This window comes from Megalopta genalis, chromosome 5, assembly GCF_051020955.1.
Source record: "Megalopta genalis isolate 19385.01 chromosome 5, iyMegGena1_principal, whole genome shotgun sequence".
NCBI classification, from domain to species: domain Eukaryota; kingdom Metazoa; phylum Arthropoda; class Insecta; order Hymenoptera; family Halictidae; genus Megalopta; species Megalopta genalis.
This window is the reverse complement of record NC_135017.1, coordinates 11,500,567-11,528,045: the sequence shown is the minus strand read 5'-3', so window position 1 is coordinate 11,528,045 and position 27,479 is coordinate 11,500,567. Positions and strand designations below refer to the sequence as shown.

Genomic DNA, 27,479 nt, shown 5'->3' with positions numbered 1-27,479 from the left:
AAATCACTTTGTATTGTTTTTGCGAAGATCCGCGGAAGACCCTTGATCCCCGTAGTAATCGCAGTCGCACAATGGAAATTTCGACTCGACTACCCGCGGCCAGCTAATTGAAACTTTCTTTGATGCTCGCTCAGGTATTCCGGCGTTCGCAGCCTGCTTTTTAAATAATTCATGGACCCCGAGCTTTGCATTATTAACGTGTTCCGTCTGTAAGGACGCCGCGAAGCCCGGGGAGCGAAATATCTCGTCTCGTCGATCAATCTTGCGCACTCCAGTTGGAAATTTATGGACCCGGAACTCTTCGCACGCTGCATATTTTCTTCAACGGTGCATTGTGCTCCGTTGTATCGGCGATTATTACACCTGTCGCGTCTCCATTAAGCACGATATCACGCGTCACGTTTGTCCCAACGTGGATCTTTCCACTCGCCTGACTTGGTGCAGATTGTTCCACTTGTCTGAGCAGAAACAGATAAACTCCACTTAGACCGGATGCGTGACAGTTCCATTTCTCTTGTCGGCCGTCATACTGGCTCTGTCTGGCCAGCGACGGGGTCATTCCACTTGTCCGAACAGTTTTACAGCGTTTCTACTTTTCTCGTAAAGACGATGCTACTTGTCTTTTGCTCCACAGAAGCAACGAACGTTTGGACAGTTTCGTGACAACACTCGTGGCTCGACTAATCGCACTTTCTGTCGAAAGATTCGACTATTTTTACTTCGCCGACAGCGGTCGAATTATCACGCTTGTCAGACAATGCTCGGCTAATTGTACTCGTCTGACAATAGTCGATTAATTCTACTCGCCTGACAATGGTCGACTAATTCTACTCTCCTGAAAGTTCTCGGTTAATTCTACTTGTATGACAATGGTCGTCTAATTCTACTTGTCCGACAACGGTCGGCTTTTACTACTTGTCCGACAACGAACGTTCAAATCTACTTGTCTGGCAATGGTCGACTGATTCTACTTCTTGCGCCAGATGCCTGGAAATTTATTTTTCAACTAAAAATTCAGGATAAATTCTTCTGTCTGGTCGAACACCGACTCGTTCCACTTGTCAGACAATTCGTGGGCACAGTCTACTTGTGTGGTCATTATCGATGCTTACTACTTGCAGCAAAAGAAAGGCTATTTTCACCGACTCATTCCACTTGTCAGACAATTCCTAGACACAATCTACTCGTTTGATAATTATCGATACTTACTACTTGTGCAGCAAAAGGAAAGACTATTTTCACCGACTCATTCCACTTGTCAGACAATTCCCAGACACAATCTACTCGTCTGATAATTATCGATACTTACTACTTGCAGCAAAAGGAAAGGCTATTTTCACCGACTCATTCCACTTGATAGACAATTCCTAGACACAATCTACTCGCCTGATAATTATCGATACTTACTACTTGCAGCAAAAACTCACTTATTCGGTCGCAGACGTTGGTTCGAGGCTTGCTAGCTATGTCTGATCGAGACAATGGCCGCGCTACTAGACTAAACGCCATTCGAATACGAAACTCGGCAACCTCGTTCGTTCGATCAGTGGTAGCACGGCTGCGTCTGTCCGGTCATACGCGAGACTATCCACTCGGTTAACCAGCAACCGGTTATTCTACGTCACGGTACGGCAACCACGTAATCCGATGCCCGGCGGCGAGCTACAATTAAATTGATTATGATTTGCCGGCGCGCGGTTGATGAAAATTTTAATTACTCGATCCAGTGGGGTGAACGTAATTATCGGCGCATTCGCAGCTCGAATAATGTTGGCTGATAGCATTGCACGAAGAATTCGGAAAAGTGATTAACTCCGAGCATCGTCGTGGCACGGTACGCCTGGATACGGTTTTAATTAATTTTGCTAATGCGTTACGCATTTCGCGATGAAACTGCTCTGCCGAAATTCGACACGTCAGCGTCAGGCTTTTGTTAACCCGTTCACTGTCGATCACGGGGTACCCTGTGATAGACACTCATCGGGGCGCGTCTCTTCAGGGTTCGTTGCAAACAAAAACGAAAAAGGAATTTATTTAGTATTTTCTAGCTATTATTATTTTTAATTCGAGAGAGAGAGAGAGAGAGAGAGAGAGAGATATTCATATATTATCATATTATATTATTTTTTATTTAATATTTTACTTACTATTACTTTTTACTTGATACTATTTTTGACTTATTATCTTTTGCTTGCTATTATCTTTTATGTGTCATTAATTATTTAAAAAACTGCTTCTATTTTTTACTTATTATTATCTTTTGCTTACTATTATCTTTCACCTGTTAATTATTTTAAAAAATTGTTTCTATTTTTGACTTATTATTATCTTTCGCTTACTATTATCTTTCACGTGTTATTAATTATTTAAAAAATTGCTTCTATTTTTGACTTATTACTACTTTATGCTCACTATTATCTTTCACGTATTAATAATTATTTAAAAAGAAGGAAATATCGTCCCGAACCGATTTCCTCGAAACAAAAGATGGGCGTGGCAGCCGATCCGTTGAATTACTTCGTCGAACCTCGAACGTACGAATTTATGCGATTTCATTGAATCGCGCGGCCCGAAAAGCCACGTATTCGTAGCTGTCGATAAAACGTTATTTGCACCGACGTTGTACTGTGGCAACCCACGGTTATAAACTCGTATGATAAGGGAAGGTGCGCTCCTGGGAATGCGTTTCGTTTGGCGCCGCTGGGTCAAACGTTTCCGGAGATAGGTGGTCCGGACGCCGAGGCCGGAAACCCGGAAGCGGCACGACCAACCTGTGACCCGCAAGCTCGCGTAACCAGCAATAGTAACGGTGATACAGCGAGTAGTAAAATGCCGGTGACTCATTCACCTGGTCGTGCGGTCGGACGAGGTCAATAGGTGGGAGCGGGAGGGCCGAGGGAAATACGGATAACGTAGCAGTAAAAGTTCCAGTCGCATTCAGCCGGCGGTTTCTCAGCAATCCAACGTCCTATCGGAACGAGACCAAGTGCGTTCCAAAGGGGGCGCTTTCGTGCCGGCAATGGCCTAATTAACCATTCAATTGCTTCACGTATTGCGAAAAATACGGACCAGCGAAATGAACATTGTTTTCTACGAGACAAATGAAAGTTCCGGTACTCTGTGACATGGGTCTCATGTTATTAGCGCTAATTAATCGAAACAACGTCGTATCAAAATGCAACGAAATGCATTTTGAAGAGGACATTTCCCGGATTCCAACGACTCGTGTGATAAGTTGAATTAGTCACGGGATCGCAAAAATACCGACGAACGAAATAAATGTAGTTCTCCGTAACATGGTCTCGTATTATTAATATTGATTAATTGAGAAAACGTCGTATCAAAATGCAGCGGAGTGCATTTTAAAGAGGACATTTCACAGATTCCGCTAACCTACGTGACAATTTGAATTACTCACGGGATCGCAAAAATACCGACAAACAGAATAAGTTAGTTAATAAGTAGTTCTCCGTAACATGGTCTCGTATTATTAATATTGATTAATCGAGACAACGTCGTATCAAAATGCAGCGGAGTGCATTTTAAAGAGGACATTTCGCAGATTCCGCTAACCTACGTGACAATTTAAATTACTCACGGGATCGTAAAAATACCGACAAACGAAATAAATGTAGTTCTCCGTAACATGGTCTCATATTATTAATATTGATTAATCGAGACAACGTCGTATCAAAATGCAGCGGAGTGCATTTTAAAGAGGACATTTCACGGATTTTAACCATCTACGGGACCATTTTAATTACTCGCAGAATCGCAAAAACACGGGCAAATGAAATAAACATTATTTTCCAGGACACGGTCTCGCGTTGCTAGTGCTAATGAATTGCAACAATATCCTACCGAAATGCAACAACGTGCATTCCAAAGAGGACATATCTCGTATTCCAACGACCTATATAACAACCCAACGACCCGAAGCGTCGCTAAAATACCGGGAACTGAAACAGACGTAATTTTCCGCGGCACCGTTCCAGAATATCAATGTTAAATAATTATGAAAATCGAGTTGCAATTTTTGTGCATAACGAGCACGTAGCGCGGAACAAGGACGTCATTAAAATTTAATACGTTCTTCGTTTCGTGCTCTTAATGCAAAAATACCTACCACACCCCGCCCCCTAATACCGAGGGCGTCGTGCAAATGATTATACGGAGCTTTTAATTCCCGTTAATCCCGGTGCTTCTGGTCGCCTTGATTCGCACTTTTTTAATACAATTTTCGGCCCCCTCTCCCACCCCCGAGTGGTTTCCGAGGGGCAATTACGCGACCGAACGGGGCGAGTGTTCCGTAATAGCGTCGCGATTTGCTCGGGTGTCGCTAATTTTCAACAACACGAATCGCGTGGCCGGTGCCAGCGTTCCCATGGCCGCGACGGTTTTCCCTCGCGATCGATTCGCAATGCACCACGGTCCTGTCGATAACGAGCTATCGTCGCGATGCTTTGTAAACTCGCCCGCACAATTATTGCGCGCGCGCGCTTCGATTATTAATTAACGCGTCCGATTCGCCGGCGAACAGAACCCGCTGGAAACTGTTTCGATGGATCGCGAAGGTAGCCGTGAATAGATCCCGCCGCAAGGATCGCTTTCATGAAAAATATTCCACGACTTTTGCTTTTGAAAAGCGTATTTCAACGAACAGAGCTGCCTTTAGAACATATTTAACAGTCCCTTCTTTTTTTTTAAATATATTTTGTATTAATATCGTTCTTTGAAACTGATCCGACGTGGGCAGCTCGAAATCCAATTATCTTCCTTCGGTTTATCGATCCAGATTTTTGTGTTAGTGTGCTGCGTCGCGTTAGAAATTACCCTGTCTTATAGGGAACGTTTCAAGCTATAGTTCGAGCCGTCGGAAGACTACATTTGATTTCGTGAATGAAAAGTGCAATATCAATTTGCGCGAAGCGCGTCGTGCCGGCAACGTTCATTAGCACGTGCGAATGGTTGAAATGATCGCGGCGTGAATGAAACGCATCGTGAATGAGAAACCCGTTCGAATAGATCGGAAATGTCCCGATTGGGTCGACAGTTTCGAGCGGCTCGAGGTCATCGCACACGATTGGGTCGATTTTTATGGAACAGAATTAATAAATCGAATCTCGTCTTAAGCCTTGATTTATTTGAATTCTAGACTATTTATTTGAGGTCTAGTCGAAATTTGATCCGAACTTGAACTTAACTTAAATTAAATCTCAATTTAAAGCAGACTTATTTGTAGCAGACTTGTTTGAACCAAACTTATTTGAACTGGAATTATAATCCAGATTTATTAGAACCAGACTTATTTGAACCAAACTCATTTGAACATGAATTATAACCCGGATTTGAACTCAGTTTAGATATAATCTAGATTTGATCCAGATTTATTAGAACCAGACTTATTTGAACCAGATTTATTTGAACCAAACTTATTTGAACCCAGACTTATTTGAACTAGAATTATAATCCAGATTTATATTAGAACCAGACTTATTGGAACCAGATTTATTTGAACCAAACTTATTTGAACCCAGACTTATTTGAACTAGAATTATAATCCAGATTTATATTAGAACCAGACTTATTTGAACCAAACTTATTCGAACATGAATTATAATCCGGATTTGAACCCAGTTTAGATATAATCTAGATTTGATCCAGATTTATTAGAACCAGACTTATTTGAACCAGATTTACTTGAACCAAACTTATTTCAACCCAGATTTATATGAACCCAAACTTATTTGAACTAGAATCATAATCCAGGCTCGAACCCAATCTAAATCTAATCCAGATTTAATCCAGATTTAATCATGGTCCCAATTTAATCCAAACACGGATCCATCGCAGATTTAATCTCGTCCTAAACCAAGTCTTGCGTCTAATTCAGATTTAGCCGAGATTTAAGCCTAATCTTGATTTAATCCAGACTTAAACCTAACCCAGCTATTTCGCACAGAATTAAAATAAAGAACTCGACGCTTATCAACGACACGTGTTACACAGTGATAAATCAAGCTACACAATTATAATCTTTTCAATTTACGAAGTTTTTCTTCTCCTTCTTCTTCTTCTTTGAATCTTATCCCGCGTTCTTTATAGTTGTCGACCGTAGCGGCACGCGAGCGATTACGCCGTTTTTGGCATTCGTTCAGGAATAAATTGCGTGTTACACGAGGCGTTCGAACGCGACCGCGGAACCGCGACGAACGAATATCGGCGAGCCGTCGCGTATTTTCGAACAAGCGGCTCGTTTGCATAAACGATTCGCGCTCGGATTGCCACCGTCTGCGGAGCCAACGCGCGAAATCAACGCACGCGATTCCCCGTTGCCGCGAATTTTCCGGTCCTCTGATCTCGGGATCTCTCTGACCTTTGATCGCGGGTAAGTTTCCACGGATTCGGAAAATAAACCGCGCGATCGAGCTCCGCGGACGGAAAATAGATCAAAGGATCTTCTTCGTAATTATTTTTTTTTTCACTCTCGGCGACGCGGCCACGGGAACACTTAACGAGTGATAACTAATTCCTGAATGTCAAAGTTAATGTTCCATTTTCTCGGAGACGGTTTATTATTACCGGCATTGCGCGCGTTTTGCAGCCGCTATCGATCTCAACCGCGACGAACGTTCGTTTAGTTTAACATTGTGCGCGCCGCAAAATTTTTAAACTGGGGCGCGCGTAATGTATGCGGCCGCGCATGCACGGGGTGGGCCCGTGCTTTCAATGTGGGCAATGTTTTCAAACACTTTCGCACTTGTTTTATATTTTTAGCACCGCGGTGACGCAAACAACGCGTCGGGGATAGAAATTTGCAAAATGAAGGTTATTGAATATTTTTTGAATAGATAACAGACTTCGAAACGCGCGTTCGATAATTTCTGAATTTAAAATAGCTTTCTTTGAAATTGACAACTGTTTTTAGGAAATATCGTTCTTCGAAATCGATGGTTCTCTTTAAGGCTCAACGTGCTCAAATTGAAGCTTGAAATGTCTGCTTTAAAACGGAGTAATTTTTATGTTAAGACAAATTCGTGATCGCGTTGAAAAATCGAGAATACTGTATCGGTTATTCGGGGAAAGGTGACCTGATTTTGTGCCGACAATTTAGATCGATTTTATATTATATTCCCGTGTGATTTTTACAACTCGGGATGGCTCAAATTGAAGCTTGAAATGTCTATTTTAAGGTAGAATAATGATCGACTTCAGAAAAATTCGTTATCATATCCATAAATCGAAAAAGCTGTATCGGTAACACAGGAAGGTGACCTGATTTCGAGCTCTAACTTCCGATCAATTTTACATTGCATCCTCGAGAGATATTTCCAATTTTGAATAGCTCAGATTGAAGCTTGAAATATCTATTTTAATACAGAATAATCGTCGACTTGAGACAAATTCGTAATCATATCGATAAATCGAAAAAGCTGTATCGGTGACACTGAGAAAAATGACTCGATTTCAATCTCTTGCTTCCGATCAATTTTATATTGCATCCTCGAGCGATTTTTCCAGCTTTAGATGGCTCAAATTGAAGCTTGAAATGTCTATTTTAAGATAGAATAATGATCGACTTAAAAGAAATTCGTAATAATACCGAGAAATTGAAAAACCTCTACCGATAACCGTGAAAAATAACCTGGTTTTGAGCTGTCGCTTCCGATCAATTTTACAATGTGTTACCGTAAGAATTTTTGAACGTTTCATAGCTCAAATTACAGCTTGAAATTTCAGCTTTAAAACGAAGTAACATTATCCTATCAACGGCCCTCGAGAACTGCCGATTCGTGCGAATTTGTGCACGTTTCACCCGCAGCGAGCCGCAAACATTTGACCGCGCGACAGATTGCGATGGAATTAAGCGTGTAGCGGCGGGTGTCTTAGACCGGCCGGGTTCGTTTGTTTCGGTGGCCAAGTTCTCGAATGGTAGTAATTTGTCCGGCAAACAGGTCTCTAACCTATGTACACAACGCTTCGAAACACAGCCGGTACCGTTCCGGAGATAATTCGATTAGACGGCGCTGTTTGCCGAGTATGTTCGGCAACGTTGCGGTTAGCCGCTCGATCATCGACTGGAGGTATCGGTTTACGACGAGCTAAGTGGATCCTGATCTCGATCTCGAGCCAGCCGTCGGCACTTCTCAGCCCGTGAAACTTCGAGATCCATCCAAAAACAGCCAACAATGGCAGCGGAGGCTCCGGTAATCCCTTAATTAGCGCTGCACGCTGATCCCTCGAAGCTATTCGGCGCACAATGATCGAACAAACGCTATGATTCATCCGACATTCCCTATGCTAATTAACGAACCCCCTGGCCAATTTAATCAGCCACCGAAAAAGTCGGAACAAGCGGACACAATGTTCATCGAACTTTTAATTGACGCGCGCGGAACGTTCTCGCGATACCATCGGGTTAAAAAAAATTCAACGCGCGCTCCGCGAAACGAGCCGCAGGCGGTGAAAGTAGAAGCTCCAAGCTTCACAGTGAACCAAGGTTTATCATTTTGCGAATTTTTTTGACGAAGTTGCAACGGTTTGAACATCGTCGAGTTTTCGGGTACAACGAACTCGTGAGCGATTTTTCGGGATCGAACGTGTCCCTCGTTTTTCTTCCATGAAACGGGTAAAAAAGATCGCGAAGGGATTTTTAAAGACTCGTTCGAAAGAGGAAGCTTCGAGCTTTCGACCGAGCTACGATCGATCGCCGTACGATCATTCTTCCATCGAATTACAACGATCCGAAGATCGTCCACTTTCCGTGAATCGCGAAGCGATGTGGAATTTTGCGCGATCGAACCGGGTGCTCGTTTTCGTTCCGTAAAACGGCTAGAGAAAATCGCAGCGCAATTCTCGATAGTTCATTACAAAGAGGAGACTTCGATCTACAAATCCGTGTTAGATTGGATCCATGGAAATAAATTCGCCGCGGAAACGAACGAGTCCTCCGTCCAGTTTAATCGCCGCCGAGCAAATAAAACGACACGGAAACACAGTGCCCGAATATTTTTAATTGACGCGCCGCGGAACGTTTGTGCGTTAACTTTCTCGTTAAAAAAAAAAATGTTCAACATACGGTCCGTGGGAAGCGCGACGAGAATCGGGAAAAATTTCCCACGGTAACGAACGACCCCACTGGGAAGTAATTAATTATCAAAAGTGGGCTGCTAGAAGTTTTTAATTGGGAGAATGGATTTTCGCAGCGAACGTGCGTTCAACGTGTTCTCCGCGTTTACGGCGAGAAGATGATTAGTTAATTGCTTAATTAGGGCTCGACGCGTGCTCGGAACCGAGACAGTGGCGCCAACGGTGCGTTGCGCCCGCACTAAGATATTGATGAGCCAGCTTCGCTCGGCCGACGGTTAATAAACCTGCGCCGGGGAAATTGCTTTACCGCCTAGGAATATTGCCGGGCCCGGTGAAATATGCTGCACGCGGCGGGGCAGGCAGGACCGCGTTCCCGCGAAATCAATAATTACACCGACGCTGCTCGGTCCTTTCCATTCCGAAGCTGTCAGTTCGAACACGGAATTCTGATTCGAACGCGCGCGTACGCTTCGGTTCGCTTCAATGTAAACCGAAACGTTCGAATCCACTTCTGTCAGTTGCAAACCAATTGCAAACCAGTTGCAACCCGGTATTACCGGCTTTAAACCGCTCAATTCTACCCGCCACAGACAGCCTCGGTCAACTTCGCTTCGGTCGAAGTCTCTCGGTTTGATAGATTCTGTAGCACTCGGCTTTGGTTCGCTTTAATTACCTTCATTATTGCGGCATTCTATTGATGTGGTGTTTTTTCAAAGTATTTCTATCGATTTTGCCGATTAGTGGCAGGTATGTAAAACAGCTAGGCGATTTGTTTAAACTGTGAGATCTTTAAGGAAATTTTATTTTTAGATTGGAAGACGAATTTAGATTGTAAGCTGTCACGTGGAATTTGTTATAGAATTTAATGTAGGAGGGATTTGTTAACTTTAAATTGATATGTAGTATGTGAAAGTTTATTTTATTTTACGTGCACGTAATTTTATAATACTAATAATGTATTATGTAATAATTACGTATTGTATGCTAGTATATTATTATAATAATATAACTAATATATTATTTAATAATTATGTATTAAATACTAATATATTGTTATAATAATATAACTAACATATTACATTTATTATGTAATAATATATTATATTTTTGTAGTACATGGTGCACAGTTCTAAGTAGACCTAAAGCATACTTTTTGTTAATGAGAAGAAATTGTAATAGAAAAGTTTAACACTGACGGAGAATTTGAAACCGTATTAAAAAATTAATATCTTAATTTTTAGACGAGAAAATAATTCATTTTCAAAGAATTACTTCGAATCGACTATAGAGTCTATTCTTACATAAATTTCTTAACGTTCCAGGGCTAATATCAAATCGAAAAACTATGCAAATTAACATGGACAACTTAAAATTCGAAGAAGATTATTATTTTTTATGTTATTAAGCTTCGTATACACGTAAAATAAGAATAAACTTCAAAATCGTACAAGTGGCGCCATCCACGGAGAAACGCTCAAGTTTGTAGCCAGTCGAATGGTTTCACCGTTTCGCGGAGAGATGGCGCGACTAGGAGCATTTTTGAATCGATTGTAGAATTTAATCCCGTAGGAATTTTCGAACTTTAGAGGGCTCGAATTGAAGCTAAGGAAACACGCTTCATCATGGAATCAATCGCAATTTAAGGAAAATTTAGAAAACGTGCTGTAATACGAACGAAGTATACAGAATACTCGATTCTTGCTAAGAAGCTTGAATCTATGAAATATTTCTGAACGAATTCTGAAATATTATTATATATTCTGAAATATTATTATATATTCCGAAATATTTCTAACGATGAACGCGTCACTGGAATGGTAATTGGGTTTCCAAAGCCACATTTTTGAGTAATAAATTAATACATCGTGCTTCGAGTTTGCTTCTATACCTCGTTCGTGATAATACATTGAGTAGTTCTCTAAATTGCCTGGTTCCTCGCAGGGCGGCGCCACCTATCGTTTACTGCAAAATATGTACTTCAGAGATTTGTGCAATCAGAAAATAAATTGTTGATTGCCAATTGACAGAATTGTTGTATTTCTCGTTGTTCCATCGAGTGATTCGAGTATTTCTTTTAAATTTCGAGCACTCGTGGACAATTGAAAACGCTTTCTATTATTACAATTATAAAAATGATAAAAACTGTTTTATGGGAATTGATGGAATAAATGACATTATTGAAGCTACTACTGTAACAAAAATTGTACGGATTTAATTAAATTGGATCTTGTCGGTTTTTTAAGGCAAATTTATTTAAATCATATATATCACATATTATATATTATATTATATATATTATATATTGTATTATATATATTATATATTACATTATATATATTATATTTATATATTATATACATATATATTATATATTATTTAAATCAAATTTATTTTTCTTAGCGTTTTTGATGTGAAGAGCCGCCTCCGAAGATTTCTCGAGTATTTTTATCCAGTTTTAGCGCCGATTAAACTAACTATAAAAAATCCCATGTAATTAACATATTATTCGAGAGCATTTGGAGCGCGACCGCTATCGATCCTGTTGCTCCAACTTTGCGGAACGCAGTAGCAATCCAATTCTTGCAGGTTTCCACAGAATCCGGTTGATTGAACCCCAGTCTAAATAATTCATGAACCCCGTTCTCCGCGCGACCGTTTCTCGCCGCGTTTTAATCAGATCCGTACGGCGGCCCGGTTAATTTGTCAGCAGGAATTCCAGTCCCGATATTTATTGGATCGCGATTAAAGATGGCTCGGTATCGTTGTCGGCGGAGGTGTGGTTTATAGCAACCCGGCTCGTTCACGCCACGCTCGAGGAAAGTTTCAGGGACATCCCGGACGGTTTCGCGGCTGCGGCTAAGAAGTTTCTCGAGGTTAAAAGCTTCGCTCGAGTGTCTCAGCTCGTCTGTGACGTTGATCCGGGACAGAGCTTGAGGAACAGACTCGATCGAACCGTCCGATGCGATAATAAATGACGCATTAGACGACCGAAGACGATTGCCAGCTGGACAATTATTTTTCCGCTCGTCCGAGAAAAATGTCTGATCGCCGACGATCGTCCGCGACAATTGCATCGTTCCGCAATTCAACGAGCTTTCGAATGAGCTCCGGTCGATACTCGTGCGAACTTTTCTGGCGAAATTGTATTTATAATAATGCGAGTATAAATAAATGCGAGAATTTCTAGTTATTTTGGGGAAAAATCTATGCTTGGTTTCTGACCTGATATGTCATGAGGAAAATTTGTTAGGGGAAAATGAGTAAGGGTGTTCGAAAGTAGAAGTTTCCAGCTTTAAAATGAGTTAAGATTCATGTTCCTACGATTTTTTTTCTCTAAATTACGATATTTTGAATATCGTCAAGTTTTTGGATCTCGTGAAGTCGCGAGGGATTTTGTGTGATCGAACTCGCTCCTAGTTTCCGTCTCATAAAACGGCTAGAAAAAATCGTAGAGCAATTTTTGAGGGTTCGGTGGAAAGAGGAGATTTCACTCTGTAAATTCGTTGTATAATCGGTGACGGGAAAAATTTATTCGCTATTCGAGGAACTCGCGAATCTCTGGCATTTTCGAGGGAAAATATGTCCTCGGTTTCCAACCTGACACGTCATGAGAACAAAATCACAGCGAAAAATAAATTATAGTCCGTGAAAGCAGAGGCTCCAAGCTTTAAAACGAGTGGAAACGCGTCGTTATACGATTCTTCTTCTCGAAATTACAGCACTGCGAAGCATCATCTATTTTCCAGGCGTCGCGACCTCTTGAGAGCTTTCGCGGGATCGAACTTGCCCCTCGTTTCCGTTCCACAAAACGGCTAGAAAAAATCGCAGAACAATTTCCAAGCAGTCGCTGGAAAGAGGAGACTTCGATCTTCGAGCACGTCTAAGAACTGGCCGCGAAAAAAATTCTACGATTCGAGGGGCTCGCGATTCTCAACGAAAGTTCTCACCATTCTCAACGAAAAACCTTGCTACAGTTTCCGACCGAGTACACGACCGGAAGAAAACCTGCCGCAAAATCAGCTACGGAGAGCGAAAGTAGAATCTCCGCGCTTTAAAACAAGCTAAAATTGATTGCTCTGCGACGCGTTCCAACGGCGTGGCGAATAGAACGAGTATGAGTCGTACGAATGAACGAAATTTTCGGTCGCGAACGAACGCGCGACCGATCCCGTCGCGGCGACGTAATGCGCAATTTTCTGAGCACGTAAAAAGTGCTTAACCGGCGGCTTAGTTTAAGATCGGAATAAATAACGAGGCAGGAAATATATCCGAGATGTAAGAAACGGAAAGTGCGCCGGGGTGGGAGGGGGAGGGGCATTTTAATAAGGAAAATCGATACAGCGTCTACATTGTGCCGGAGCGGACTGTCCCGGTATTTCCACTTTAAGGGAACAGCCCCGTGCATGGAGACCGTTATTATGGCCAATTAAAATAATTGCCGGCCGTACGAAATAATTACCATACTCGATCCAGGCCTAGCGAGATGCAAACGTGGAACACGGCCGGGAGACGTTTAGGGTACACGTGAATCGTATAAAGGCGGTTAATTTCATTTTTTATTTCTCTCTCTCTCTCCCTCTCTTTTTTTCTCTCTCTCTCCCTCTCTTTTCTCACTCTCTCTCTCTCTCTCCCTCTCTTTTTTTTCTCTCTCTCTCCCCCTCTTTTCTCTCTCCCTCTCCCTCTCTTTTTTTCTCTCTCTCTCCCTCTCTTTTCTCACTCTCTCTCTCTCCCTCTCTTTTTTTTCTCTCTCTCTCCCCCTCTTTTCTCTCTCTCTCTCTCTCTTCCTCTCTTTTTCTCTCTCTCTCCTCCCTCTCTTTTCTTCTCTTTCTCTCTCTCCCTCTCTTCTCTCTCTTTCTCTCTCTCTCTCTCCCCCGATCATAGCGAAATTGACTCGATAAAAAATTCTCTCTGTTTGATCAATTCGAGCGGCTCCGATGAACTTGAAACCGCGAAGGCTGCCGCGTGCATCAGCCGGCGGAAACGACGAGGAGAGGAAAAAAAAGAACCGCCGCAGAGAATGGGATCGCGTTCGCATCGCTACATTGTTCTACCAGAATTGTTAACCTTTAGCTTTTTCCGCGGCACACACCCGGCCCGTTTCTTCCGTGATGGTAATAGTGGCGTGCGTAGGGTCAATATTGCATGGAAATCGTTGACGTAAGCCGCTGCCACACCGCCCGCTACCTTCCCTGTCCTACGGTGTTTATAACCATGACTGTGTGTTCGTTACGCGGGTCATGGTTCCGTTCCTATCGCGATCAGCAAATCTGCGGATCTCGCCGCGCGCCTGTGAACGACGATCTCTAAGAAATCTCGGTGTTTGTAATTTTAGTATTTCGTAATAACTGTGTTGGTTATTCGCGATAATTGCTGCCGGTGATTGGTTGATGCAGATTTTATTTGGAGGACGAGCTGTGAGAGGTTTTATTTATTGTAAGCGATGTAAAGAATCGATAATAAAAATTTGATTGGAAGGGCAATTTGTAAGAAATTATACTGTCGATAATTTATGAGATAATTTACTGTCTAAATTATTGCTGTGGAAATTGTTTTGTATCGATAATTTGGACGGGCAACTTTTAAGAAATTTTACTGTTAATAATTGTGTTCTAATGATTACTAATACTAATTTTATTGGAAGGATGATTTATATGAAATTTTACTGTCGATAATTGTCTCCAAATTATTGCTGTGAAAATTGTTTGCCATGTCGATAATTCGTCGTGGCAACTTTTAAGAAAGTTGAAGAACTATGTGAATTTTTATTGTTGATAATTATCTCGAAATCGTCACTATAAACATGGTTTTGTAACGATAATTTATCGCGGCAATTTTTAAGCAATTTTACTATTGCTAATTGTCGCCCAATAATTGCTAACAAAAATTTTATTGGTGATTTATAATAAAATTATATTATTCACAATTGTTCTTAGTAATTACTGATATCAATTTTATTGTAATCATAATTGTGACAATTTATAATGAGAATTTGTGCAACATTTTCTAGTCACAGTTATTCTAAATTGAAACTAATAAAAATTATGTTGCAATGATATATTGTACGAGATTTTCCTGTTGATAATTATTCTGAACAATTGCTACCAAAAATTGTATTATAATGACGATTTCAAAGAAATTTTGCTCTTAATAAGTATCCCCAAATTTTATTAGTATGATAATTTGTAAGAAAGTTGACTCTTAATAATTATTCCCAAATTTTATTAGTATGACGATTTGTAAGAAATTTTACTGTTAATAATTATTCATAAATTTTATTACTATGATGATTTGTAAAAAATTTGACTCTTTATTATTATATAATAAAAAAAATAATTATAATTTGACTCTTATTATTCACAGATTTGATTAGTATAATTTCTAAAAAAAATATAACTATAATTTGACTCTCATTATTCACAAATTTGATTAGTATAATTTCTAAGCAATTTTACTCTTAATAATTGTTCCCAACAAATATCTAATACAAATTAAACAATATCCAGAAAATTTCACTCTCAGCAACAAAAAATTCTGCAACAACGTCGAGCAACAAAGATTTTTTTATTCCGGAACGATTGAAATTTATAACCAGCACGGCAACAATCGCCGGCGAAAAAGTTTTCTGAAATTTGAATACCCTGTATCGATCGATCCCCTTTCACCTAACCGAACATATTCGCGCACCTAGCCGAGACCTCCGGCCCCTTCCCCAGTTGATATTTCACGCTTGTTGCCTCGTTTCTCGTTGACAAATGACGAGCCTCGCGGATCGCGAGACCCCGCGAAATTTTACGGGCACGCGAGAGCTCGACGCGCGCGGGCGAGGAATAAAAAACGCAGCCCCGGTCGAAAAACTGCAGGCACACACACACACAGGTTGTTTGTTTCGCCGCTTTTTTTCGCGCGAGTTCGCGGGGCCGCTGGAAATTCGATACGATGGAAAAAATCGCGTTTTGCACCTGCTCTTGCGAGAACACCGGCGACTTTTTATTTTTTCCGCCGCGAGAACCGGGGATGCCTCGGATGATGCGAGCGGAACGCCGCGGGACGCTCGTTGTTCGTTCGACGCGGGTCAACAATTTTGTTCGCTCGTTTTTGTTTTCTTTTTTCTTTTTTTCATCGTGCGCTTTTTCTTTCGTTTTCTCTCTCCGCGCAGGTGAAAGGTCACGGAATCCCATTCGCGACCGGGAAGGGTCACGGCACTGCCGTTGCACCCTCCCCAACTTTCCATTGATTTTGAGCACCGTGGGTGTGTCGCCGAGCACGTGCTCCCCGGGAGTAGATGCGAATACGTGTGTTGGTGCGCGAATAATGAGGTATTGGTCCATCCGTTCCCGATTACTTTTCATCCGGATCGTCCTCGAAAAATGATCAGGAAAAATCTGTTCGTCGCAGGATATTTTGAATCTTGAATCGGTCTTATATTTTATATTTTCAATATCATAGTTTTGATATATTTTCAATATCATAGTTTTGATATATTTTCAATATCATAGTTTTAATATATTTTCGATATCATATTTTTAATATATTTTCAATATCATAGTTTTGATATATTTTCAATATCATATTTTTAATATATTTTCAATATCATAGTTTTAATATATTTTCAATATCATATTTTTAATATATTTTCAATATCATATTTTTAACATATTTTCAATATCATATTTTTAATATATTTTCATTTGTTTCAAATATCAATTTCTTTCGTGCAATTAGGCTCGTAACGTTCTCGAAGTTAGGCACACTAATGATGCGAATCAATCTAAATACAAATCATGCGTCCTCGATTATTTTCAATCTCGACCGTCCCAGAAAAACCATTCGGAAAAAATGTACTCGTTGAACATATTTTAAATCGCCCAATCGAATTTCCAAATTGCCATTGAATTTTTCTTACGAAATCAGGTTATTTTAATTAAACATTTTAATTAATTATGAACTGTATTCTGAACTGTAATTGTGCATTGAAAAATATTTTATATCAAGAAATCAAGTTTCCAGTAAACGTATGCTTTTTTTACATTTGTGAAATTATAATATAATTCCAAAAATTATATATAAATTATACATAAAAAAAATTATACATAATTTCATTTTAATTAACCTGGAGAAATTCTTACAGAAAGAAGATTTTCAAAGACTATCCTCAGTCGTTCGATCAAATTCGGAAATTGTTCTCGAGATTTTCTCGGGAAATCCGGTTTCCGAAGTTTTCTAAATTAGGCGCCTCGGGTAACGTGATCGCGCAGAATCAGCGAACAATAACGTGTATAGCGCGTAAAAGCTGCGTAATGACGGAGCAGGCGTAGGCACCCCTAACAGGATTTTATGAAACGTTACGGTCCCTGAAAATTGCTAATACAATGGGGACAAATAAGGGGAAATTGAATCGCCCCCCCCCCCCACCCTTTTGGCAATTCCGTTGTTCGCTCTGCGGTGCCGAAACTTCTGGAGCCGCGTATCTAACTCCATTTCGCGTTAAATACTGGTAACTTGCTCGCTCGGCGAGTTCGGCAACTCGAATTAGTCGGGAATATTAGTATATAACAACGATTATAATAACGTTCTTATTAGATCGAGACGAATTGCTCGCTGGCGAAAATCATGCTCGCCCCCCTCTGCGAAGAACGAGTCGAAAAAATTAATCACGGACGTTGTTACTGCGTGGAGAACACTTTTTTAATACACTTCTTAGCGGACTTGATTTTTTTTAAGGTACAGTAATTTCTCCCAGAAATGTTCGGAGGTCGGAATCGAAACCGGCAGATAAGAGAATACTAAGCCGCGATTCTTCGGGCCTCGCGACTCGTTTTCATAGAAACTCGGGTCAATCGGCGAAAAATAATTGTACAATAATCTATACCGTATAGATCGATTTGAAAAAGCCTCTACTATGATCTCCCTAAATCATTTCCAATGGGAAATATTTTTTCATTAGCTAAAGTGAATTTTCCTCCTTCGGTTTCTCCTCCTCGGAAACTCTGCGTTCGAACGTCTCTCCAGGATCCGAAAAATTTTTCCCACGATTCCGATTACCATGATCTTCAAGATTAGAGTTTTCTCTTTCGAACGACGTCAAAGTTTTCGACCTACAATTTTTTCTTTCTTCTTTGTCGCGGTCCGAAGCGATCAAGGTCGACGCCGCGGAGAATGAATTTCGACAAATTCTCAATTTTAATTCCAATCCCTGACTTCTTTCTTTCTAATTTTCTGCCACGGTTCGAGGGCAATTCGGAGGCCACGTGACACGATTCGAAGGAAATTCTGAGACCACGTGACACGATTGTCTTGTAGCTCCGCGGTTTTCCTTACCTGACTCACACCAACACAGACCATTTTGTGTTGTCTTTTGGGAATTCTGTCGACCCTTTGCATTGACGTAGCAATAAATTACATAGGCGCAGGACCATAAATTCACAGCAGCCCGAAATTTGGCATTTCCGGGAGAAATTACTGTATTAGATTATGTTCGACTATCTCAAATTTCATTCGAATCCGTAATAATTTATTTAAACCCATCAACGGTACAAAAGCTTTCATAGCATAATAAAAAAGAAAGAAATTAAAAAGAAGTAAAAATTACTATTTGAAAATTTAGATAACCAGCGAAATTCTCGTTGAAATGAACTCCTGATTGACTCCGGGCACGATCCTGGTCCCGGCAACTGTCCCGACGACATCAATTAACGTGTTAATTACATTTCGATTCGTTTATCTCGAACCCCGTCAAAATGATCAATTAGGCATTTATGGGGGAGGCAAAACTCCGGGCTAAATACGATTCCGATCGATCCCAGATGCGGTCCAGGTTGCAGTGCAGGTGCAGGTCAGCCCAACCGCCGGCTAATCTACGCTCAACCCCTCCTCGATTAACCCCCGCCCCCCCCGTGACAGCCAATTAATTAGAAAACGTGCGAAATTCTGACCCACATCGAACTCTAATCCACTTCAGGCGTGGTCCAGGCTTCCAATCCATCTGGAAATCAGTTTAATTGTCGTCTAATGGAACGGCAACCCTTACTCGATCAACCCCTATTCGAATCTCGACCAATAGCTTACGGTGCGTTCAAAATTTTCGCATGAATCAAATTCGAACTGTCTCCAAGCGCGGTCGAGATCGTAATCTATCCGCGGGTCGGTTCGACCCCCGGATAATCGAACTTCAACCCCTTCACCATTAATCCTCGCCCCGGCAGCAATTGATACGTTGCAAAACCTTCGAAATTCCGCCATAAATCGAATTCCAACCCCCCTTCAGGCGTTGGTCCACGTTGTATTTTCATCGCGGAACTGTCCAACCGCCGGATAATTGAACTTCAACCCCTTCGCAATTAACCCGAGCCCTAATTCCGACGAATGCGTTTGCAAAACATTTTAAATTCCTAGACGAATCAAATTCCACCCTTATCTAGGGGTGGTCTGGATCGTGAAGCATCTGTAGATTTATTTATAATTGAACTTCAACCCTTTCTGGAATCAATTTCCACCCTGATTCCAAGCAATAAATTGGAAAATAATCGAAATTTCGACACAAATTGAAATTTAATCATCTCCAAGGGTAGTCCATATTCCAATTCATATACGAAATATTGCGATTGTTCTCTGATGCTATAGCAACCCTTGTTCAATCAACCGCAACCCTAATTGGAAACGAAAAATTGTAAAACATTAAAAACATCAACGCAAATCGAATTCGATGTCGCTGCAGGCGTGGTTCAGATGGTAATCCTTGCGGGGTGGATCGATCAGCTCCTGGATAATTAAGCTTCAACCCCTTCCGAATCAACCCTCGCCACAATTTCAATTGATGGATCGTAAAACATTCAACATTTCGGCTCGAATATCAAATCCAATCCTCGCCGGGGTCGTGTTCCAATGAATTTACAAGATTGCCCAATCATCCGAACCCACCCCCAACCCTTGTAGAATCACTCCACGCCTTAATTCGGTTTCAAAAATCGTGAAATATTCATCGCTTCGACCCAAATAAATGTTCAAGTTCTCCAACACCATCTTCGGATTAGCTCATGCATCACCCGATGTCACCGCAACCCCTACTTAATCAACCCCCGCCCTAATTGCATCCAAAAAATTATAAAACGTTGAAAATATCCATTGAAATTCAGTTGCAACGCGGTTTGGTTGCGATTCGCGTTCAAAAACCCGTCTGCAAATTATTTCATTCGTCATCTGACGTCACCACGACCCCTTCGCTGAAACAACCCCCGTCGTAATGTCAGCGAAAAAATTCGAAAGCGATCGAAATTTTCAACGAAACGCAATTGCACCGCTGTCTAGACCCGCGATCCAGGTTGAAATCCATCCGCAGATTAGTCCATTCATCACGCGACGTCACGCCAACCCCCCTGATGAACCAACCCCGACCCAAATTCGCCGGTAAAAATGGCGAAATATCCAAAATTTCGACTCGAATGGAACTTCTGGAGTTTCTGCGGATGTGAACCAGATTGTAGTTCATCCGTGTATTGGTTCATTCATCACCTGACGTCACGGCAACCCCTGATGAATCAACCCCCCGACAGAAATTCGCCGAGAAAATGATTGCGAAACGTTCAAAATTCCGATGCAAATTAAACTCCAACTTTCTGCAGATGCGAACCACAATGCGTTTGTAGATGAAGTATTATTTTGAATATAAATATATTTTATAATAATTTTGAACGATTCACTTGGATGTGTATAAGCAATAGGTAATTACGTTTGACTTTTGTTTAACACTAGATTTACGGAACGCGTCAAAATAACAAGCCACTAATTTTTTATTTTACGATTGTCCATATCGTAAAGATACATTTATGAGTTATTTAATCAATTCAAATGTTATTCACGACAAATGTTACAATAACACACTAGTCGAGAATCAGAATAAATATCTTATTGTTACTTCCATAAGCTAATATAAAACAGCTGTTCTTTGTGCTCCGTAAAAATCCAGCGTTGAACTTTCAGATAGCAAATAATTTTTTCATTTTATAATTAAATACTTTTATTCTGTCACTATTATGTCTTTCTGCCTGTACTAATTAACCCCGAATTGACGGGGGTAGGTTGATTCGACGTCTTATATCACTCTGCGAAATCAAGCTATCAAAAATTTGGTCACCGCCGCAAGGTTGAATAAGAATTTAAATATAAAGAAGGTTTATTTAAATGATGGCCGAACTCAGATTGATCTCAAGTCACCTCTCGTTCGTCGGGGTGCCAGCGAGAAATTAGAAAACAGGCGAAAACGCGTCGTCGGGTCCAAGGGCGCAAAAAGAGGACGGAGACCAACAACCGCCACCGCTCCCCGCCCCTCGAAAACAATTCCATTCCACGCGGAGAGAGCGAGAGAGAGAGAGAGAGAGAGAGAAAGGGTGAGAGAGGGAGAGCGAGCAAAAGAGAAAGCGAGCAAGAGAGTGAGAGAGCGAGCAAGAGGGAGAGAGAGCGAGCAAGAGAGAGCGAGCGAGAGAGAGAGAGAGCGAGCGAGAGAGAGAGCGAGATAGATAGCGAGCGAGAGAGAGAGAGAGAGCAAGAGAGAGAACGAGCAAGAGAGAGAATGAGCAAGAGAGAGAGAGCGAGTGAGAGAGAGAGCGTGCGAGACAAAGAGCGAGTGAGAGAGAGAGAGAGCGAGCGAGCGAGAGAGAAAGCGAGCGAGAGAGAGAGCAAAATAGAGAGCAAGCAAGAGAGAGCGAGCAAGGGAGAGAGAGAACAAGCGAGAGAGAGAGAGAGAGAGAGAGAGCAAGTGAGAGCATGCGAGCGAGAGAGCGAGCGAGAAAGAGAGCGAGCGAGAGAGAGCGAGCAAGCGGCGTCTCCCGTCCCTCACCCTCCCCACGACCCCGGCCGCCACCCCTACCAGGGTTCGGCCGGCGTCGTCGTTTTCGGCGCCGAAGCCTCGACGAAGGAGGCGCTCGCGTCGATAGAGCCACGAGAGGACGGCTCTCTCCTCGTCTTGCTCCAACGTGGCTCGCGCCCTCCCCACCCCTCCCTCCGCGCCCTCAGGAGAGCAGATCCCCGAAGAAGTTTACATTTTCCGCGGCCACGTTGGAGCTCGTGTCACGTCTCCGCCACCCTCCGCCCCTGTACAGCGTTGCGTTCAACCCTTTGCACCCGGAAGACCGAGCCTGAACCTTCCGCGAACGCACCAGCCACCCTCGTGGACCCTGATCCTCAATTTCACCCTAACCTACCCCCGTCTCCGTCTCTCTCTTTCACACACTCTCTCTCTCTCTCTCTTTCTCTCTCCCCCTCTCTAACCACCCAGTCTAATCTCCGAGCGACCATTTTGTTTGTTTTCGAGTCCCGCTCGCGAGTCCTCGCTAATTCGACGGGAAGTCCACGTGCCGGTGACTGTGGTGGGGGGTGGTGGTGGTTCGGCGAGGGGTGCTGCACCGCGGTTCACACCGTGGGCAGAGTTCGGGCTCCCGTGCACGGCGACGCAAGACTTTCCGGCGAGTTTTCACGGCGCGTTTCGAAATTGTCCGCGGGGGTGGGGGTGAGTCCAGGCGAGACAGTGCGGGGGTGTTGCCAGCAGTGAAGTGTTGTTGCCGGTGAAGTGACTCGACGCGATTTTCCTATCCACCGCGCTTTACCCCTCGGAGATATATTATCGGTGGAGCGATCCACCCCGCCCTCCGCGGCGGCATTCAATTTCGGCGAAAGGGGAGAGCTGGCGATTTTTCCGGCGAGGACCCCGTGACGCTGGCCAGGCTTTTGCCGCCGCCGCCGCCGCCGGAAGCGGAGAAGTGCAAGCACGTCGTCGGTCACGTTCCGCGCGAATTGATCGCGAGTGTGCCCTAATCCGCAATTTTCCCGGAAGCTTTCTGGCTCGAGCGGAGCCGCGTTCCGGTTCACGGCCGGGGGATGGTCGAGATCTTTTTCATTCTGGGCGGCTAGGGGCGCGAAGTGTGCTCGACGAGAGAGCCCCGATGGAGCGCTGCGATGGAGACCGGACGGCGAGATTCCGTTTGACCAGGGCCTCGATGAGATTCAAGAAGATCGTCGACTAGATCAATCGGACCGGTCCGAAACCGGAGCGATCGGGGACGGAGGATGGGTCAGGATTGGTGTGCACGTAGGAGGAAACGATCGAACAGCGGTTGCTGCCCCTGCGGACCACGTGTTCATCCCTCAAGTAGGTTAGTGAGACGATGGGATAGATTTTAATCCTGCGAATGGACCGCCCGGAATTGCTTTGCCGGGCTGTTTCGAGGGAATTCGGCGGACAACGAGTTATTGAATTCCCGGACGATGGCAACCGGACGATCCTCGGCCGCTGGTTAAGCACCAAGAGGAGAGAAAGGGTACTCGCGTTTACGCGGAGTTTCCGTGGAATTTGATGATACGGGGAGTTTGAGTTTGTCGGTGTTGGTTTGAAGATGTTTGACGGTCTAAGCTAGGAATTTAATTTTGCTCGAGTCTATTGGAATTTACGTTTATTTGAGAACATTGCAGAAGAAATAATTTGTTGCTTGGTCAAAGTGGCGACGATTTTGTTGGTGCTGGTTTGAAGGTGTTTGACAGTCCACGCTAGGAATTCTCACTTTTATTCGAGTCGCGAGTGCGCCAATCACTTTGAAAACATTGCATCATTAACTATTTATCACGTAGTCAAAGTGGCCTCGATTTTGTTGATAGTGATTTGAAGGTGTTTGACAGTCTGCGCTAGGAATTCTCGCTTTTATTCCAGTCGCGAGTGGGCCATTCACTTTGAAAACATTGCATAATTAACAATTTGTTACGTATCGATTTGTTACATCGATTTTGTTGATGATGGTTTGAAGGTGTTTGCTAATCTTGGCCAGGAATTTATTTTCGTTCCAATCGTTGATTCTACAATTTCCCTGAAAACATTGGAACAAATTTGATGCACAGTCAAAGTGACATCGATTTTGTTGGCGATGGTTTGAAGGTGTTTGACAATCTTAGCTAGGATTTCATTTTTATTCGAGTGGATCAATCATTTTAAGAACATTGCATAAGAATAAATTTGTTACCCAATCGAAGAGGCATCGATTTTGTTGACGATGGTTTGAAGGTGTTTGACAATCTTTGGTAACAATTTATTTTCATTCTGATCGTCCATCGTTCAATTTTCATAAGAACATTGGCTAGGGAAAAATATGCTGGAAACTGAAGCTGCCATCAATTCTGTAGACGATGGTTTAAAGGATGTTTGAAGGTGTTTGACAATCTTCGCTAGGAATTTATTTTCATTCGAATCGTTGATCGTTCAATCTTCTCGAGAGCATTCGCCAGGGAAAAATCCATCGGGAACAGAAGATGCCATCGATTTTGTAGGTGGTGGTTTGAAGGTGTTCGAACAGTTCACTGTGGTAGCAATTTATTTCAGTTCGAATCGTGGGCGGCGGATCTGTTGCAGGAAATAGATTGAAGACAATCCACTTTTGTTAGGATTTTATTTCAGCTTGAAGCGCGGATGGTCCAATCTCCGAGACGATATAGGAAAAACATCTATTGGCCATTGAAAATAGCACTGATTTTGTTGAGTGCTATTTGAACTGGTTTGAACGCGTTTGAAAGTCCATGCGAAACTTTCAATTTCAACAATTTGATCCTGCATAATACAGCGAGAAATATAAAATTAAACCAACTGTACGGTTCAATAAACAACAATTTATTGTAGCTGGAAAATCTCGCCGATTTTGTTGTTCACAGTTTCATCGCGTTTGAGTGGCTCGAACAAGCTCTTCACCTTTGACCCGGCGTTATAAAGTGGCAAATAAAAAACCTGGCGCAACTGCACAATAGAAAAATGGACAACGGGATTTGATAGCAGCGTTAATTGTCGGTTACAATTGTTCGACCGTGTTTGAGGTTGACAAAACGGTGCTTCCACGTGACAGAGACGAGCAAGTTTTTTTCCGCGGAGTTTATGAATGGCACTGATTGCTACTCTTTTCCCAGCGTTGCCGACGTTCGAAAGAACGTCGCGACGTTTTGCGACGGTAGAATCGCGGACGGTGTTTCGACCGGTGCCGTTGTTATTATTATTCATACCTGTTAAACAGTTTTGTCCGGCCATTCATCAATCACCGGCGGTCCGGGGACGTTGGAAAGGGAACGGCGGAACGTCGTCTTTCTCGTCGGCGAAGCCCCATCGCGCCGGCTCCAATTAATCTTCTCTATGAAAGAAATCGCTCGGGGAAACTTTTTCAAACGCTGACGAACTCTCGCCGTAATCGAATTCACCCGGAGCCCATTCACGCGACACGGCCGCCCCCGCGTTTTCTTTTCCCTTAAAAATTTACCTCCTTTCAGCGAGAATTACGCGCCGGCCCCGGCGCTGTACGGCCGTAGAAAAATCAATCGTTGTCGCGAGAGAACTTCATTCTCCGGGAAGCTCCTTTGACGCCTCTGAACCTGACCGCTGTAAAATTTAATCTTGTCCGCTCCCCGACTGCGTCGGGTAAATCACTTTTCCGCTCGCGAGGGGGAGAAGAAAAAAATTAGGTATTAGCGGCAGAAGCGTTGCCGGTAGATCCGTGGTGTCGTGGTCGGACAACCGATTAAAAAATCAGGAATACTTTTGATCCTGCGCCGCTCTCGACGGCGCGATCGAAATTGCTTTTTCATTCGGGGAAAAAGTTGCTCGACGACGGCAAGAATGTTTCTCGAGTAGATTTACAGCTGCCGCGGCCGGACACGCGATTAAAACGCGGCAAGAAATATTTCATTTCGCCTCCACTCGACCGTGCAATATAAATCGCTCTCCATTAAAAGCGATATTATTTAGCGACGGCAGAAATATTTCTTAAGTAGATTCGCGCTGTCTACGGGCAGACGGGCATTTTAAATTTAACAAGTTATACTCGATATCGTCTACTCTCTCGACTAATAAGTCGCTTTACGTTGAAGATCATGTTATTTCTTGACAGCAGAGATATTGTTGCAGTAGATTCATGCTGTCATAGTCGGACAATGAATCGTAACCGATTAATGTGATCTTGTCTGCTTTCGACTATGCGATGTAAGTTATCTTTCACCGGAGAAACGATCATTTGTCGACAGCGTGCAATATCCTTTAAGTAGATCCATTCTGCCTGTAGTCAGACTTGTGCAATACCAAAAATACGAAGCAAATTTTCGTTTCCTCTCTTTTCAAGTAGGCGAACAAGATCGTTGTTGATGACGAAATTATTCGTTTACGGTATAATTGTTTCTCAAGTAGATCCACGCCGCCTATGGTCAGACATACAAGTAGAAATCCTGAACAAATTTTAATCTCTCGACTACGTAATCAAGACCACTAATGATTCAAGAATTAATTATTTATTGACAGTAGAATTATTTCTTAAGAAGATTCGTAACGCCTGTTGTCAGGCAAACAATTAAACATCCTAAACAAATATTAATCTTTCGACTACGTAATCAAGACCACTAATAATTCAAGAATTAATTATTTATTGACAACACAAATATTTCTTGAGTACATTCATACGGCCTGTGGTCAGACAAGCAATTAAACATCCTAAACAAATCTTAATCTGCGTAATCAAGACCACTAATAATTCAAGAATTAATTATTTATTGACCGTAGAATTATTTCTTAAGAAGATTCATAACGCCTGTTGTCTGACAAACAATTAAACATCCTAAACAAATTTTAATCTTTCGATTGTGTAACTATGGCCACTTTTAATTCAGGAATTAATAATTTATTGACAGTACAAATATTTCTCAAGTACATTCATTTCAATTAAAAATCCTAAACAAATTTCAACCTTTCAACCGCGTAATTAAGTCCACTTTTAATTCAGGAATTAATTACTTACTAACAATACAAATACATTTTAAATAGATTCATACCGCCTATGGTCAGACAAGCAAAATAAATCATCCAATTGAACAATAATGTTCTACCCCGTTGCAAAATATTCTGCGATGGGCCAAGGAGAAAATTTGCAGTCGTAAATATATCGGCCCGCGAAATAGATGGCTGCGTTGGGAACGTTTTCATCTTCCGTGTGCTGGGAATCGAACATTCCACGGATGCCGGCGCGGTTTTCCGAGGCGTCTGGCGACACGTTTCCTCGGCGGTCGCCGGGAAAACTGCATTTATCGTTCATTTCACGCCCGGTCTCCGCCGACGTCTTCCTCAATTTCCGCTTCGGCTGTTGACACGCGGACGCGGCCTGAAAGGCTCCGCCGAGCTGTGCGAAGCGTTGCCGAGCCGTGTGCCGCGCGGATCGGGGACGAAAGCGTTTACCTTCCGACACCGGAGGCAGCTAACACGTGACATCAAGCCACGGTGAATACTGGAATGGCACGCGAGACGCGTTTCGCCACGGTCGGCCGAGCTCCGTCGACGCCTCGCATGACGATCGCGCCGAAGCGTCTCGATATTACGCTCGTCAAGCCGC

The 27,479-nt window shown here is 42.6% G+C and overlaps 1 protein-coding gene across 12 annotated transcripts in view; it reads left to right on the top strand.

Annotated features, from left to right (window-relative positions):
* dnc (phosphodiesterase dunce) overlaps positions 1-27,479 on the top strand; it is a 540,449-nt gene that overhangs the window by 366,652 nt on the left and 146,318 nt on the right. The window contains exon 1 of one of the 12 annotated variants that reach the window (XM_076521364.1): positions 22,946-23,234. The exons of the other annotated variants lie outside the window; for them this stretch is intronic. Within the exon in view, the coding sequence (XP_076377479.1) occupies positions 23,149-23,234 (86 nt within the window). The 5' untranslated portion in view covers positions 22,946-23,148. Of the gene's footprint in view, positions 1-22,945; positions 23,235-27,479 lie in introns of those variants that run through there. 12 annotated transcript variants of the gene reach the window in all.